Source organism: Pteropus medius, unplaced genomic scaffold, assembly GCF_902729225.1.
Source record: "Pteropus medius unplaced genomic scaffold, Ma_sr-lr_union100, whole genome shotgun sequence".
NCBI lineage: Eukaryota > Metazoa > Chordata > Mammalia > Chiroptera > Pteropodidae > Pteropus > Pteropus medius.
The window spans coordinates 26,611,476-26,628,971 of record NW_024342471.1 but is presented as its reverse complement, the minus strand read 5'-3'; the positions used below and the strand labels follow the sequence as shown (position 1 = coordinate 26,628,971).

The following is a 17,496-nucleotide window of genomic DNA, read 5'->3' as shown; positions in this document are numbered from 1 at the left end:
GCATGCAGGTGACGACCCGGAGGCCTGAAGCCGATGCCCATCCAGGACCCTCGGCCAGCTCTGACCACTGATGGTGAGGCACACGGCCACCCACAGTGGCCACAGAAAAGCCCTTTGTGTCAACTGGGGGCTTAAACTCCTGCTACTGCGAGCTCAGGCCTAGGGGAGGCCTAGACCATGGATGCCTTGACCTTGGACCAGGCCGGGGTCCACTTGGGCGCCCACTATGAGTCCACCCCGTTAGGACTTCATGCTCAGACTAGCCTGTTCCGGGGGCACTGTGAGGAAGATGGAGCGGAAGCCCCCGCTCTGCTGGGGAGGGGCTCGGGGGGCTCGCGGGGGACCAGCTCGAGGTCCGGAGGGAGCACAGCTCGAGGCCCGGAGGGAGCACGGCTCGAGGCCCAGAGGGAGCACAGCTCAAGGCATGGAGGGAGCACTCCTTGCACTGGGCCCCAGGGGCTGTTCGCCCCTAAGTTTTGCACTTTTTCTTCCGTTTGCTCATTCATTCACTCGCTTGTTCATTCATTCAGTCGCTCAGCGTCTACTAAGGGCCCACTGGTGCCGCTCGGCGAGACGCCCGTGGCCGGCCCGGGGTTTCGCGTCCAGGAGGACATGGACGTGAAGGAGAAAAGGGGCGAGACGTGCCCTGGCTGATGGCAGTGACCCGCGGGCAGGGAGGAGGCCAGGCGGGCCTCTCGGAGGCGGTGGCCAGCGAGCCGGGACGGGACGAAGGGGGTGGGGCCGGCAAGCGTGGAGGCCCCCACGGGGGACAGAGAGGCCGAGCCCCACGGGCAGCAGAGGGTCCTGGGATTTAGAGGGAAAATCCCAGGAGAGGAAAGAGACGTGCTGGGGACTCTCCGTGCCACAGCCGTGACTGTCACAGCCGTGTCCCAGCCCACAGCGCTCCGTCAAAACCACGCCGCCCTCCGAGCCACACACGGGACCTCGGGGTCTGTGTGACAAGACAGCGCCCAGGCCAGGGGCGGAGGCCAGCCGGGCTCGAGCCGGCCGGCGGGGAGGGTGCCGTGGCGTGTCGGGGCTCCACGCAGTGCTCCACTGTGCCCCCGGGGCCCCTGTCACCGCCACTCTGCCGGCCTCTGGGAGAAGGGGAGGGAGGCGGCACCCACGCCTGCGGGTGGGGACCTGGCCGTGTGCACCCCAGCCTCAGCACGCTGGCCCCATTCCGACAGCCCTGAGTGCACTTTGCCCCTGAAACGTGTGTTTCAGGGGACTCTCAGGCTGGCTGTACCCGAGGAGGTGACCTGAGTTATCGTGAGGAGACAAATGGGGACCGACGCCCGGGGACCCCGAAGCCCGCGACGCAGGGCGTGACCGCGCACACGCGGCAGACGGGTGTGAAACATCGTGTGACAAAGTCGTGACATGCTGCACTGTGGTTTTAACCAGCTGCCCCACCCCAGCTGACATCAGGTCCTCGTCCCCCGGACCCTGGTCTGTGCCCCGTCTGACTGGCTGGCGGCCGGGTGACCCGTCCCCTTGTCAAATGCAGCAGAGCGATAACACGCCAAGTCGAAGGTCGAGAAGCCTTTGAAAAAAGTGACTCTGAGCTAGAGCTGGAGTTATTATCGTCTAGCCTAAGTGACAGCGTCGGCTTCGGTGCCATCAGCAGCAGCAGGAGCAGCCCGAGCGGAGACAGTGAGAGGGGACAAAGCGGCCTGGCTGTCGGAATCCTCCTCGTCCCCGCCGTCCGTCCATCCCCGGGCGGGGCACGGCGCTGCGGGCTTGGGGGGGTCTTGACTTGGGCTGGAGACAAGGAAGGCCACCGCGGGAGCCACCCGGGCTCTGTGACTCGCAAACCCGAGCGTCCCACACGAAGCGATCGCTCGAGGTGCTCTGAATGGAACGCTGCTCCGTTCTCGTCCTGGGAAGGCCGACGAGCTTGGTCTCGGTGGCAGTGGGCGCGATGCCTGCAGCCGGCCGGCCGCGGTGGGCCGTGCGGGCCCTCGGCCCTCCCCTCCGGTCTCTGCCCGTCTCTGCATCGTCCCGGCGGTCTGGGGTTCCCTCCCCAGGGTGCGGAACCCGGACACGCCCGTGGGCCCTCGATGTCGCCCACGGTGGACTCGAGATTTTCTTCCACTGACACCAGTGGCCGACACGTGCCACACGCTGGCTCTGCTGGGCAGTGTCCCAGGAGCTCGACACGCACAAACTCCCCTCGAATTCCACAAGAACCCGTGAGATTGTTTCTCCCCCGAATCCCTATCTTACGGCAGGGAAACCGAGGCTCGGGAAGATCAGGGAACTTGCCAGCAGCGGGGGTGTGCGCCAGGGCTCAACAGCGTGTCTTATTTATGAAACCTGTAAAAGAATCTTCTAGAGAACTGTCTTGCGAAGCACACGATGCCATCCGTTTTCTCCAGGCGTCTGAGTGTCTGCATGCTGGTGCCTCGTGGTGACCAGTGTCTTCCGCTCACTGGCTTGCTCTCAGGTGAGAGATGCTGCTTTGCCAGCAGCCGCCTCGTTGGCCGAGGAGCTGGGGGACACGGGGCAGGAGGAAACAGCATGTGGGGACTCCAAATGGCCCCAAGGATGTGGGGTGCTGACCCCCTGGTGTGAACGCAATGGGTGTCACCCATAGTCGGGTTACGTTCTGTGGCGTGGCTGACCCTAAGCCACGGAGGCAACGTGGGCGGAGTGAGTCAGTGTCCTGGCTCTAGAATCAGTGACTTACCCAGCTGGTGGCTGGAGAGCGAGTCGGGGACTGTGAACGCCCTTTAGGGGTGAGAGTGGCCCCTGGCCAACAGCCAGTGAGGACTGGGGACCTGGACCTGTGACAACCCGAGTGAGCAGGAAGCAGAACCCCAGAGCCTGTAGTAGGTGCCTGGGCCGGCGACACCTTGGTTCTGCCCTGCGAGACCCTGGGCGGAGCCCATCCGGCTGCTCACCCGCAGAGCTGCGCTGAGGAGCTGGCGTGGTTTCAGGCCACTGTGTGTGCTTGTCACACGGCAGAGGTGACGCGCACACGCTGCCTGGCACAGCTGTCCCCAAACGCCGTGATGGGCGTCCTGTGCGGCGGACGCCAGAGCAGGGATCGTGCTGGAGTCTTACGAGGAGCGTGATGACCCCCATAACCCAGGGCTGGGGAGTCCCTGTCCTTTTACCACTGCGTCCCCCAAGTTCTTGGCTTCCCTCGTCCAGCTTGGGTGAGGGGTGGGGTCTGCATAGGACCAGAGGCCTTCTGAGGACCATGGCTTCCCATCCAGGCTGGGCATGTGAACCGTCTCCCTAGGGACTGCCAGCCCGTGACCCCTCGCTTTTCTAGGGGGGCTTCTGCAGGACCGTCTAGCTGCAGAGGCTCCGCTCACTTCCGGGTAGAGCCTGGAGCTCAGCGCGGCTTGGGGGTCACGTCAGGCCAGAACACAGAGACGCAGGCGTCTGACGAGCACGGTGGGGCTGGACTTCCCCGCGAGATGCCGGCGCCGACGAGGTAACCGGGTGGACCAACAATGCCCTGCGGGACCCTGTGAGCGAGCAGGGCAGGTGGCGCTGGACCCTGGAGGCCATCCCGGCCTCCGGACCTCCCCTCGCACCCTGGTCTTCCTGCCGTGGGCTGTGAGGCCAGCGGGGCTGCAGGCTGTTCTGGAAGCTTCCACGTGCACAGAGCAGGCACCACCTCTCCACGGTCCCGGGGGCCCTGGCCCTCGGCCAGACGGGTGGCACCAACACCAGTTATGCCCGGTGGGTGGCAGGAGGGCTGAGCCCACAGCCCCCTTGGGGGAGTCGGTGAGAATGCCCTCAGGAGAAAGTTGACCAGAAGCACCAAAAATATGTCTAGTCTAGAGCTCAAGGTTTCCGAGAAGTAATTACAATAAAATGAAAGGAAGAGGCCTTTCCGCTTGGCGTGGGCTCCCTCAGGGACAGCTCTGCATTCGGCACTCGCTGGGGCCCGTCCGCCGTCACAGGCTTGACTGACAGCCACTCTGTCCCTCTGGGCGGTCCCAGACACTGTCTGACCGGCACCTGCCAGGCCCCGGCTCCCCAGGCCATGCGTGCCGTGATGCCGCGTGTGGACAGGCCGGTCGCCTGCTGCAGCGTGCTCTGATGGAAAAATCTTAGCTAGAAATACACGGTGCCGGGACCCTGAGCGACGGCTCGAAGGGCTGGTGCACAGTCAGTCCCGAGAGACCGCCTCCCTCTGCCGTCTGCGGGCCCAGAGCCCCTGCCTCCCTCTCTGTCTCCCTCCCTTATCCCCTGTCCACACGCCTCTGAGGGCAGACAAGGGAGGCGGGCTTGGCCACGGGCCGTGCTGTGGACACGTGTTGGCGGAGCCCACGGCCACGCTAAGATGGGGAGTTCCTGCCGCACGCTGGCTGGTGGGACGTGGTGCGGCTTCAGTTGTCTAGGGTTCTGTGCACCTGCCGACCTGCTCGCTGTGGGCTGAGGACTTGTTGGGACGTCCCAAACCACTGTCAATCAGCTGTCCTCTCCCGGAGCCTGGCACCTCAACATCCCAGCGAGAAACCGAGGAAGGAGTCAGGTCCTCCGGCCTGGGGCAGAGGGTGGGGCCGGAGCTCCGTGGCCAGGAGGGAGGAGGGCGCTTTCTCTGCAGCCTGATAACTAAAAACGAACCCGTCTGATCTTGATGAGTGGACTCGACGGGCAAGGGGCTCCCGTGGGCTGGTCAAGGCGGTCCCTAATGAGGGACAGGGACTGCCTGGGCGCGGGGCACATGACCAGAGTTGCTGTGTAGAGACCCGGAGCTGTGCAGTCTGGAAGGGGGGCAGCCCTCTACCCCCTCCAATCGTCTCTTCTCATTCAGTTTGTCCCCGCCCCTTCCCGCGAAGGATCCATCTAGACCTGGAACGACGCATTCTAGAAGGGCCTGTGCCCCTGGGAGGGAGGGCAGACCGCAAGGAAGGGGAGAAGAGGCGGCCTGAGAGGCTGAGTGCCCAGGTCTCCTGGGGCCGTGGGCAGGCTTGGCCCCTGGGGTCTGGCTCCAGCCCCAGCAGAGGGAGGGCCTGGCCTGTGTGTATCGGGGGAGTCGGGGCGCGGGGCACTGCGGGTTCCCACCCCCGACCCCTCCACTTAGCCAGCAGGGCCGCGAGGGGCAGAGCAAGGCGTGGACGGCCCTCTAAGCGGTCATCTTCCACCCTCTTTCCTCTCGGGACCCCGCCCGGAAAGGCTGCGGTGCGAGTCCCCCAGGGGAGCTCGTCCCCAGGTGCGTGCGCGGCGGCCACGCGCCGCCTGGGCGTCCGCGGATGGACACCGCCTGGCGCCGTCGCCGTCCCCGTGCGGCCGCGCCCCGGAGCGAGCTAGCCGCGCGGATTGCGGGGCCCGCCCCGGACCCGCCGAGTTAGAACCCCTGGGGTGGTCTTGGGGTGGTCCCTGTCCCCCCGCCCCCGGCCAGGGGCCCGCACTCACGTGGTAGGAGGCTCGCTCCTCGCGGTCCATGGGCCGCGTCACGTACATGCGGCCGGACATGGAGTCGATGCTGAAGACTTCCATGGGCGGCTGGTCCGCGCCCACGCCCGTGACGCTGTAGCGGATGGGGATGTCGTTGTCTTTGTCGGAGCGGATCTGGGGGCAGGAGCAAGGGGAGGGGCGTCAGGCCGTGGCGGTGCTTCGCCCGCTTCGGGAGCCGAGGGCCGGGGTGCGCGGGGATCGGCCGGGGTGCGCGGGGATCGGCCGGGGTGCGCGGGGATCGGCCGCGTGCCCACCAGGCGGCGGGGAGGCCCCCGACCCCGCGTTCCGAACGACAGGCCCGCAGGGCGTGCGGGGCGCGGCGGGGACACACCGCCCCGCTGGGAGGGGCTGGGAATGACGCCCTCCGCGCAACCCCGAAAGACGCCCGCGAGGAAACGGAGCGGCCTCTGCGGAGTTTGGGGGTGACAAGAAGGCAGCCGACATGTTTGGGCGAGAAAAAACCCTCTTTCGCTTCTAGGGCAGACACCTTGGAAGACGTGAGTCATCCTTGAGCGGTGACCCACAGCGAGGGCCTCAGGAATGGGGGCATGCGACAGAAGTGACCCGGGACCAGCATTTAGACACAGAAATTTAACAGAATTAAGATGGTTACAGAGCTCAACATAGATACGATTTTTATATAAATTGTATATTGTTGGAAAAACCATTTTATGGTGGTTATCTGGGTCCCACATCCAAGGTAGGTGGGCAAAGAATTTCGGAGGAAATGTTGGGGGGCAGAGGCAACAGGCGATTCTGTTTTACGTGGGGCTGGCAGGACGCTGCAAAAGCGACACTTGATCGCTGGCCAGAGGATCGGACGAACGCAGGTCTTAGGAGAACAGAAAGGACACGGTAGAGAGAAAAAGATGCACGTCCGCGTCCTCCGTGTAGATGAAGCCGAAACTGTCGGCGACCGGGGGCAGCGGATGGAAACGCGGCCGCCGGAGTCGGGGAGGGCACAGGCCTCCCCGAGTGTGAAAGTGTAAACAAGACACGGAGGTTGGGAAAGAAGAACCACAGGGTCAAATGCACGACCGGCACCCCCGGGAGGGCGCCCTGAGAACATGCGACTTTAAAAATCACAGCCCGAGAAACCACCTTACGATAAAATGAACCACCACGAAAGCCTCAAAAAATAAAATAAAAAAAAAATGCACAAAGCAAAACTGAGCAGGACCTTCTATCAGAATAATTCAATGAAAATTGAATGATGAAACTTTAAAGAAAAAAATCTCTAGAAATTTAAAAAACTATTGCAAAGTAACTATGTGGTCAATTAGGCATCAAAACTACATGTACAGAAATGGTAAAGACGATGAGGCGAACCCACAGCAAACGCGGGCAACGTGGCCAGAGGCTGAGTCCAGGCGAACGCTTGACTCTAAATGTCCTCGTCATGAAAACAGTTACAGTGAACGAGGTGAGCGTTGGACTCCAGGTGTGACAAAGCGGGACGCAGGGAAGACGTGGCCATCAGCAAAGACGGATGCTGAACTTCCTAAATCTGGAAACAGGAAACAAGCCTTGGAGGATCGAGCTGCACTTAGGGGGCAAATCCTCAAGAAAGCAGACGCCCCTTCGGCAAACTAAGTAGAAAACAAGTATTCTCAGCATTTTATCTTTTACAGTTGTTGCTAACTCAGTTGGAAATACTGAGGAAACCGTTTTGTTTTTTTGGGATAAAATACAAAGTTTCCAAGCGGACTAGAAGAAATAGCAAGCCAGAGGAGACCACGCCGGCTTCCTCTGGAAGGCGGGTCAGGCGAGGCTCCCCAGGGCCCTCTGGCCGGTCCCCAGGGCAGAGGGCACGAGAGGAAAGCCACCGCCTGGCCTCACACGCCCTCCCCAGACACCCGCTCTCATCCAGGGAACGCGAAGACACGTGCACGCCATGTGCAGACGTGGGCGTGATGGTCAAGACTGAAACACAGCAAGGGGACTCGACAGCCAACTGCGAGACCCTTGTCACCCCCGAAGGGGACAGGCGCCGTGTCTCAGCCCAGGACCCATGACAGGGCTCCAGCACAGCCACCTGGAACGAGCCCAGGGTCATCACACTTCCTGCTGCACTTATGCAGATGACAACTGGGACCCTCACCCCAACCTGGAACTCCTTAAGGGGCCATTGAGGAAAAGTCCCCAGCTCATGCTGCGGGCAGGGAGGCAGACGCCCCGAGAGGAGGAGGGGCTGGACAAGGCCGACAAGTAATTGGGGATCCGGGTCCTGAGTTGGCCATGCCACCCCCTTAGACGTCTCTGAAGGCAGAAGGAAGGGAAGCCGCGGAAGCTGTGCCACGGTGCGGACGGGGACACCGAGTCCAGGAGGGCTCCCCCAGGGTCACTTGACCCTCGGCCATAGCCTCGCACCCTGGGTGTCCCTGTCACTCCAGCCAGCTCTACTGAGACGACTCGGGGTGTGCCGGGCTGGCTGAAGCCCCACATTCTAAAACGTGGCCGTGACACCGAGGCTCGGGACCAGACTTCACCCTAACTGCTTTCGAGAGCGATTGTGAAATCGTCACCAAGTCCTACGCGAGTCCCTTTCAGCCAGCTGCAAAGTTTAATTTGAAAGCCCTCGGCCCCAGGTGGGCGGGAAGACTCAGCCTCAGTAAAACCGTGCTCGCTCAGCTTATGGGACAGCTCGGGGCCAACGGCGACCGAGGGTTCTCACATCTGTCCCCCCAACGCGTCCTTGATTCTTGGACATCGCTTTAAGAGGCTTGAGGAGGTTTGCATTTCTTGCATTTTATGAAACTCTTTCCAAATGTGATGAAATTGAGCCTTCAATTATTTTCCGTTCGGTTCTCGTAATGAGCAGAAAAACCCAGAATGCCACAGGAGAAGGCGCTGTTGTGATGGGGACGCCATCGTGCGTGACCACGCGCAGTTAGTTACCTTGGGATTTATAAATCAAGAAAACATCTCAGAGTCATAGGGTTACTAGTGCAGCCATGAACACGTTCTTACAGGATCTGCCGGGTGGGGAAGAGAGATCGAGATGCTTCTCGAAGGCGCCCTGCGGATGTGCCCACCTGACGCAGACGGGGGGCGGCTGGGTTTCCGGTGTGGGACGCAGAAGTTGCCACTGTTGACGGTGGGGTCGGCTGGAGGGGCCGCAGTGGCCATCCCTGGCTCTGCTGGTCACGGAGGCCTGGTGTCCTCGTGGGGGGTCATTGCGCCCCTGTCGTGAGTGGTCTTGAGGAGACAGTCAGGATGCCTCACTGTCCCCCACCCACCAGGCCAGTGAGCCAAGCAGGAACGATCAGCTTCTCTCTTGCGAATGTGGATCTTGAGTCGAAAATGAATCAGGATGAAGAGCCAGGCTGGAGCCCCCCAGTGCAATGCCATCTCCTGGCCCAGACCCAGAGTCCCGGGGCCACCTGGTGGGCTGGCCGTCTCTTCTGGTCCGTGAGAGCCCAGGAAGCGCCTGGCAGGGCCCTTCCTGCTTGGGGTCGCGGGGTCGTCCCCGTCACAGCAAGTCAGACGTCCGCTTGGCCCAGGTGCAGCATGGGAGTCTGGGCATGGTGCTGGGCAGGTGATAGCACCAGAGGGTGACCTCGTGTGTGGCTCAGGTCTGAGCCCAGCCAGCCACCCTGACCCTCCATCCCGACACCGGGTGGGTTCCCTGTGAGCAGAGCCCAAGGTAGGGCTTCTGTGCGAGCGGCCGGCTGGGGAGATCCCCCGAGAGAGGGCAGGACGGAGGGGCGAGTGGTATCAGCTGCTGGGTGTCAGCCTCGTGCCTGGGGTGGGGGCCCGGGCATGGAAACAGCCAAGCCTGGGGTGAGGGAGCAGGTGAGGGGTGCCTGGCAGGACCTGCGGCGTGGGAGTCACCCTCGGCCGGGGGTGTCCGCCTGTGAGTCATCGGCGAGCCGCAGAGCAGCGGGGCGGTGCTCGGGCAGCACACGCTGAACTCGGCACGGCCTCTCACCGCCGGCTTTCGCGCTTGCTTTTTTTGTTGACCGCCTTCCTTCTGTCCTCCCAGTGGGCAGGATGCTCACGAGACAGGGCCACGCAGTGACCACACAGCTCTCGGCCTCGGTGTGCTCAGCGGACGGCTGGTGCCCGGGCAGCCTCCTGACAGAGAGGGTGACGTGGGGCAGGACTGTCTGGGGCAGATCTGTGGCTTCCCGGGGTCCACTTGGACTTGACAGCTGACAAGGGCTGTCAGTGGCACAGCAGCCTGAGTGGAGATGGCTTCCCTCCCGGTGACTCAGGCGAGAGACAGCCCTGTCTGTCAGGGAGCCAAGACACAAGCCGGGTCCACTAAGACAGGCCCTTCTCGGCTTGCTGTCCCAGCCCGGCAGAGCAGGAGTCGACAGGATGGATGACGTGAGTGCTCGCCCTCAGATCGGTCCTCTGTGCCCCGCCTGCTGCTATTTCTGGTCCCCCAAATGAACGGTGAAGAGTCTCGTCAGAGTCTCTGCTTCATTAATACTTAACGCATGTGCCCACCTGTCTCTGGGAGACCCTCCCACGTGGTCTCTGTTTGAACGTAACCGGACGTGTCTGCCCGGTTTGCATGTCCGGCTGGGGATGAGGGGGGACCCAGACAGGATCCAGGCCTTGGGGAGCTTGGGGCCAGGTGGGGGTGGGGCTGGGGGAGAGACCCGGGTGGAGCTCGAGGGGGTCGGTCCCAGCAGGAGGCCCAGTCTACTGTCTTTAGAGAACACTGCCCGCCTGCTCTTACGGACCACTGGGCAGGTCCTTCTGTGGGCTCCAGAAGCACCTCCCCTGGCTCTGTGACAGGCCCAGGGAGGGGTGCGTCGCCCTAAATGAGGGCCCGAGGAGGGGGTGGGGATGCAGCATGGACTGGGGTCTGCCGGGGGCAGGGGATAGCAAGGGTGCAGGGTGGGCTGGGGACCCTGAGGAGCAGGGGAGGGCTTTTCACTAGGAGCCCGTGGGAGCCTGCTTTGCTCATGCATCTGTCTACCAAGCATGGACACGCTGCATCGTTCAGGTAAAGGATGCCAAGAAGGAGAAATGAACGGAAAGCTGGTTTAATGAGAGGCCTGGGGGCAGTGGTCCCGCCACCATCTGGCACGGCCGCCCAGCGCCGTGGGACTGGCTGCAGGCAGATGACTTTTTGCGTCCGGGAGTCAGGGGGCAAGCTTTTCCGGACGGGATGGGGGCCCTCCTCAGACCCAAGGATTTGAGCAGAGCCATTGAAAACAGACTCCTGGGAGTGTCCTCCCACGATTTTACTGCCCATTAAGAACTGTCATTTTATAAAAGAAATGGCCACGACTCAGTGCAATTCAGCCCGAAATCGAGGCTGGGTCTCCACCGTCACCATAAGGCACCCATCCCCGTGATTTATCCTTTTAATTGAAGGCTCACTTCCCGTTTACCCTCAGCTGCAGGACGGCCGGTCCATGCCCCAGTGCCTGGGGCCCTGGGCAGTGTGAGCAGCCCACAGGAAACGCATGGCTGGCACACTGGTTTATTCAGTGACGCGTGGGGACTGCGTGCATGAGGCCGTTGCGGGGACCAGGGAAGATGAATTTTAAGTAAACTCCATCCACGGACACGTCCCATAAGAGCTGAGAGTGGCTGGCATCTCTCGAAAGCGTGAGACCTGACTCTGTCCCCAAGGAGTCTCCCCGCGCCTGTCACGGCCTTCGGGTCTCAGCTAAAACCCTACTCCTCGGGCAGCCCCCCCGACTGCCCTGCCCGCAAGATACTCTGCTCAGTGGCCTCTTTTAAAATCATCTTGAAACACTCATCACAACCCGGAGTGGGTGCGGCTCGTTTACCGCCCGTGGCTGCTCCAGGGCCTGCAGACCTCGTGCGTCTGCCAGCACCTTGGAGAGCTCCCGCACGCAGCAGGCGCCGTGGGGTGCACGGATGCAGGGAGCTGCAGAGATCCCCGGCCCCCTCCACCGGTCCCCAGAGACCCCACTCCAGGAAACCGAGAAGCAGGTGCCTGCCCTCGAAGTGACGACTCGCTGCTCCCCCTCCAGGGCACTTGTGGGTGACGGCTGTGCCCCGGGCCCGCACCGAGCATCCGGCGGGCCTCGGCTCACGGCTGCTCCCACGACTCTGCTTCAGATGAAGAGACAGAGCAGGGAGGTGGAGCCGGGACGCAGACCCAGAGCCACCTGCTCAGATCCCGCTCGGCTCGGCCGCCACCCCACACCCACCCCCGGCTACCGGGGCCTGGGGGCCGAGGGCCCCAACGCATGGGGGAAGCCTGGTCTTGGGACACAAGGAGGCAGAGCTGCGAGGGGTGGCGTCTCTTCGGTGCCACACCTTGTTTGCTGCCATCGGTTCTCTGGAACTGTGACTGCAGGAGCAGCAATGGCGGACCTGAAGACCCTTCCCCCGGGCGGGGTGGGCGTCAGAGTGACACAGCGGTGCTGTGTCCAGAACACGTGGCCGAATCTTTCCACGGCGCCGTCTTTCCCGCACGACGGGGCCCCCGGGAGCGTGAGGTCTCCATCCGAGAGCAAAGGCACATTGTCCACGCACATTCTCGGGGAGCAGAGGTCAGCACGCTGGTCACTTGGGGGTGGGTCCCCAAGTTCTGGGGGATACCGTGTGCCTCGGTGCTGCTGTGTTGTCCCTGTTACCATGGCCTCGAGCCCCCGAGTCGCCCTGGCATCTTTGTACCCACTTCCCTGCACTGCGCTCCCCTGGGAAACAGCATCTGGCTGTCACCGGGCTGGGCAGGCAGCGCGGCTCACTAGGGCCCCGGACGGGTTCGCTACGGGAGTCTCACTCATCTGTGTCAACAACCCTGCAAATGGCCACTGATACCATGGGCCATGACCGCGCCTCTGGGGCCAGCCGGGGCCACTGCCGGCAGCCCTGTCAACCGCCCAAGACCCAGTGGGGCCATCACTCCGGTCCCCCCTGGGGGCAACCTGGGGTTGGCCGGGGCTGAGGTCAGCAGCGGAGCCATCACTGCCCAGAATCCCCAGCAGCCTCTGGGGAAGGAGCCCACGGAGCCTCTGTGGAGAGGGGACTTGGGGTGAGGTGCTGGGCTCTGGGAGTGTTGCTATGATGTCGACATTACCAAGGAAGACCCCGACCATCTTCCGGGACTCAGCCCATGCCACAGACACCCCGGAACCCTTTGTTAAAGCCGAGAGGGGCGTGCCTGCCTCCTGCCGCCTCTGTAGCTGCAGGCCAGTTGTGGTCTCTCTGACCAGCCCTTGGCCTCAGGCCATGAAAACTTGACCTCATGTGAGAACCTAGTGCTGCCTGGGAGGAGATGGGCAGCCCTGTGACTGTCCACAAAGGTCTTCTCGCCCTGACCAGCTCTTGGATCTGCAAGTCAAGTGAGAAAAATCAACTCTTATGTCAGAAACCCAAATGGGATCAAGGAAATGGCCTTGGGTCTCAGGAGAGGGGTGGGGTTCGGAGAGACCCCACTTTTAAACATGCTGGTTAGAGAAGCCTCGTGTTTAAGCTGCCAGCACTCAGAACACTGAACCGTGATCTTAGGGGTGTCCCCCGCTCTCCTCATGCATGTGGCCCCAGTGTTATTACAGTTTAATGGTTCCTTTACAGACTAGCGGGAAGGAGGCTGCAGATGAGAAAGGCCTTTAAATTAAAGGATTCTTTTTCCCCTTCTAAATTTCCCTACAATTGGATGAAATTTGACCTGGATGTTTTATCTGGCACTGGATTACTATTTCTTATCAAGACTGCTTTTCTCCCAAGATTTCATGCCGGTTAATTCCAAATGAATTAATGAGGTCAGTGTTGGAAATACAGAGGAGCACTCACACGGGCTCCCGATAACCGGGGCCGACGGCTCAGCATAAGGAAGAAAACCAGGAGACGCCTCTCTGGCTGAGACCGGTGATGGTATTTCCCAGGAGTCTCTCTGTTCTAATTCCTTCCTGCCACTCCACCATTATCGAGTCACTTAACTCACATCGCGAGGGCAAGAGGGACCATCTTTTCTGTATTCTTATTCATCTTTGTAAGATTCAAGAGCCACTACTTATTTCAAGCCAAACCAGGTGTCCGTGAATGCAGCTGCCCACCAGCAACTTGCACTTGGCAAGGTAGCCACTGAGATGCCTTTGGAGGATGCTGCATGATGAGGCCACCTTGAGGTCTGCAGGAAGCTGGTGGGAAACAGAGCCGTGATCTTAGAGCTAGGGAGGGCAACGGGACTTTTTCCCCCCAAGGGACATGTTGCTCCAGACATCTGCTAGAAACTGATCATGAAAAAGAAAACGAGCTGCTGTATTCAACTGTGGCAGACAGAAGGATGGTTCTCAGAGACTTGCCTTCCTCCAGAGATTTCCTCCCCGCCCTCAAGGTATCATCTCTTCCAATCTTCTCACTAAAACACACCTTTTACACCTAAGAAAGCTGCCCTACTATATGGCTTTACTGCACAGTATTTATTTATTGATCGAGCCCATGCTTTGGCATAAAATTTACTTAGCGGAGAATAGCATGTCTTATTTTCTAAAGACTTTACACGAACTGGCAACGTAAATGTGCTCCATGCATTTAACCCTTATGCTGTCAAATATTTAAGTGAACTTCAAGGAATTTAGCAATTTGATCGGGCACAAAAGATACGAATTCATGGTGAAGATACTGTGCCGACAACGACCAAACATCTACAGAGGGATGATGATACTTTCTGCACAAAAATCGTCAAGAGAATTTAAACGAAGATGTTTGTACATTAGAAGATTCAGAGGAGAGTGCTCAAGATGTGGTGGCTGCCACTTCCCCCTCCCCATCACCGTCATCATTATCATCACCATCAAGTTCACTGCCATCACCATCACCATCACCCTCATCAACTCCTTCACCAGCATCACCAGCATGACCATCATCATCACCATCACGCCATCACCACCACCATCATCTCCATCAGCTTCCTTCACCGGCCGGATTATCTGCATCACCGCCGTCGCCTTACCCAGTCCTTATGCGTCGCCTTGCCGCCGGCGTCTCGCCTGCCCCGCCGCCGCCGCCATCATAAAGTCGCCGCCTGATCCTTGTCAAAATCTCGCCGTCGCGTCGCGCAGAAGTAAGTCGCGCCGCCGCTACTACCTGCCATCGCCGCCGCCATCGCCGTCGCAGAAGCCGTCGCCGCCGTCACGCCTGCCGTCGCCGCCGTCGCCTGCCGTCGTGCGTCGCCGTCTGCGCCGCCCCCCCCGCCGTCGCCGCCGCCGCCGCCGCACTATCATCGCCGTCTGCCACCGCACCGCCGCAAAAGCCGTAAATCGCCGCGTAGAGTAAAACCGTCATAAATCTCGTCATACCGCCGCCGCCATCGCCGCCATCTGCACCGCCGCTGTCGTCGTCGCCGCCGTCGTCGCCGCGGTTACGCCGTCGCCCCGCCTGCCATCGTCGCCGCACCGCCGCCGCCATCGCATAAAACCCAAGTCACCCGCCGCTGTCGTCATCCTTATAATCATCATACCAAATCATAATCGTCGGTTAGCCTTGGACGTCGTGGTTGCGCAGGGAACGGTATGTCAAAAGAAGGACGAGCAAGAGATACAACTAATCTGCCCCCTAACCGTGCTGAAAAAACTAACGAGCCCCAAAGATAGACATATCCGAGAGCACTTGTGGGGCAACAGAACAGAACACCTGGCTATTCTCGTGGCTTGAGACTTTGTACTTCTCAAGAAGGATTCTAGATACTGTGTCCGGTGCCACAGTGGCAAATGTGTAATTGTTCTATGACGAATTAGAATTTTCTTTATTTGGTACCTTGAGGCCGACGTGTTTGCAGCTGGGGGGTCCCGTGGAGGCAGTATGGGCAGGGATCCACGACGGGACGCTCATCCAGTGACACCTGCCAGGTGACTTGGGCAAGTCCCCTCAAGTTGCTGGCCCTTTGTTTCCTTTGTAAAACCAGGTTCGGACTGAACGATCTCTAAAATGTTTCTCTTGCCTCTAAATCCTGCTTTTATGATGACGAAAAGCGCGAATTCAGGAAAAAGGAACTGACGCATCTCAGTGGCAAGTGTGCGTTTCTGACGCCGGAAGTTTTAAGACCTGCTTTATTTCCCCCGGTGTCTAAGTGACAGTGTGATCAGGAGCGACCTTCGCGCGGTGCTCACTGGCTCTAACTCACAGGGATGTTTTCCCTTGTGCTGCACTTGTGCAGAATTGAGCAGAACGTGCTGGTCACAGGCTGTCAGCCCAGGACAGAAGGGGCTCTCGCCTCCCTCATTCGAGACCCTATACTTCTGTTAAGCCAGTCTCTGCTGATGTTCGATTTCCCTATCGCTCCGCAGAGCTCAGCTTCAACGGAGATCTTGGGTGTGTTTTATCCCAAGAGCTGCCAAACCACCGAGGCATAGTCAGGGTGGCACAGCCTTCTGGACTGAGGTGGGGCTGAGTATCGTGGGCCGGCCATCGCAGCCAGTGTCCAGCAGCCTGGGACTCTGATTCCTACCCTTGGTGGTTACTTTTATGTGTCACCTTGTCTGAGCCACGGGGGACCCGGATATTTGGTGGAACACTGTTCTGGGTGTTTCTGAATGAGATTACTTTTTAGATCAGTAGGCTCTGAGTAAAGCAGACTGCCCCCCCGTAACGGGGTGGGCCTCGTCTAATCAGTTTAAGCCTGAGCAGAACAAGCAGACCAGCCTTTCTGGAGCCAGGGCTGGGGGTGGAGTCCATCAGCAGACAGCCTTGGACTTCGCCTGCTCCACCGCCTGTCCTGAGTCCCCATCCTGCTGGCCCACACTGCGAATTTGGACTTGCCAGCCTCCGTGCAAGCCAAGTCCTTCTAATAAACCTTTCTCTGCATGCACTCAGCCTAGTGCTCTGTTCCTCCTGACTGACATGCCACCTTCTCTCCCCACCCACACCGACAGGCAGATGGCACGGTGGTGCCGCCCGCCAGGTGGGTTGGGCGTGACCTTCATCCTGCTGCTCCGGCCGTTTTATGGGGGGACACAGGCTCCTGCTGTGTCTGGGGTCTGGCCAGGGCGGGCGGCCCTCCTCGGTCAGGGAGAAGGACGAGGTGGGCAGTGGGCCATCCCGACGAGCTCGGTGGCTTTTGGTTGGCCGTGCTTGATGACGTTGACCTCTCCCACCAGAAACTCTGTGAAGCCCGAGCACCTCACAGTGATGCCCTTGGCGGGGTGGTGGGGGCTTGGGGTGGGGGACACCCTCTAGGGCTTCCTCAGAGAAGTTTCCACCCACTAGCTCCGCCCTTGGCTGTGCACAGAGGGGCCACCGCCGGGTAGGTGGGTGATTGCTGGCTGGACCACGCCTGTGCTGTAGCCCCCGACTCAGGCCCGGGAATTACAGGTGCATCAGGCTACTTTCCCTCTCCTTATCAATTTTAGTTTTAGTGCCATAATAAAAATTCTGATAATGCAAACACGGCGATAACTCTGCTCTGTAAAATCACTGTCTCCTCCCGTTACTGCTGTGATCACAGGCTCAACAATGACACTCGCAACACGACACAGGATGATTATTGCATTAAGATGAATAAATGACAAAGGTTTTTATTACGGGAGTGATTTTTCTAGGCATCAAGACGGGTTTTATGCTGTTCCCGAGTAATAAACACATAATTCACCAACATATTAGAGCGGCAACCTCAGCGTCTGAAGCCACAGTCACTGCAAATAAGTCAATTATTAACGAGATGACGTCTGAAAATCAAACTGCAACGCCCCACCTTTCTCCCTGAAGAAGGAAATGAAACATCCGGTCGCTCCCGAGCCAAAGGAGCCGGGGGGGACCGGCCCGAGGAGCCTCCTTGCTTGTGAGCCGTGCCGGGGTGGGGCGTGTGGGTGACCCCACCTTCCCAGCTTCCCTCTCCTTCCTTGTCTCCCACCACGGAGGCTAGAATCACGATCACGCCAACCATTCGCCACGCCAGCCTCCCTCGCGGCTCGGTGTGGCCTGTGACCAGTCGCTGAAGACGAGACACGGGACAAGTCCGCGTGTGCGGGGGGATCGTGGACATTTTAGCCTTCCCGACCACAAGCATGGAAAGACACGGTTGTTGCCTCGTAAGTGGACAAATGGCAGGCGCACTGGCAGCCCTTTCGCAACCACGAGTACACAAAGCCAAGAGCTAAGGTAGTGGCGTCAGGAAACACAGGGTGTCGCTGA

General features: G+C 60.1%; 1 protein-coding gene across 1 annotated transcript in view; it reads right to left on the bottom strand.

The window, feature by feature from the left end:
* CDH4 (cadherin 4) overlaps positions 1 to 17,496 on the bottom strand; it is a 96,613-nt gene that overhangs the window by 44,318 nt on the left and 34,799 nt on the right. Inside the window, exon 3 of the mRNA XM_039864737.1 lies at positions 5,383 to 5,538. Within this exon, the coding sequence (XP_039720671.1) occupies positions 5,383 to 5,538 (156 nt within the window). The remainder of the gene's footprint in view (positions 1 to 5,382; positions 5,539 to 17,496) is intronic.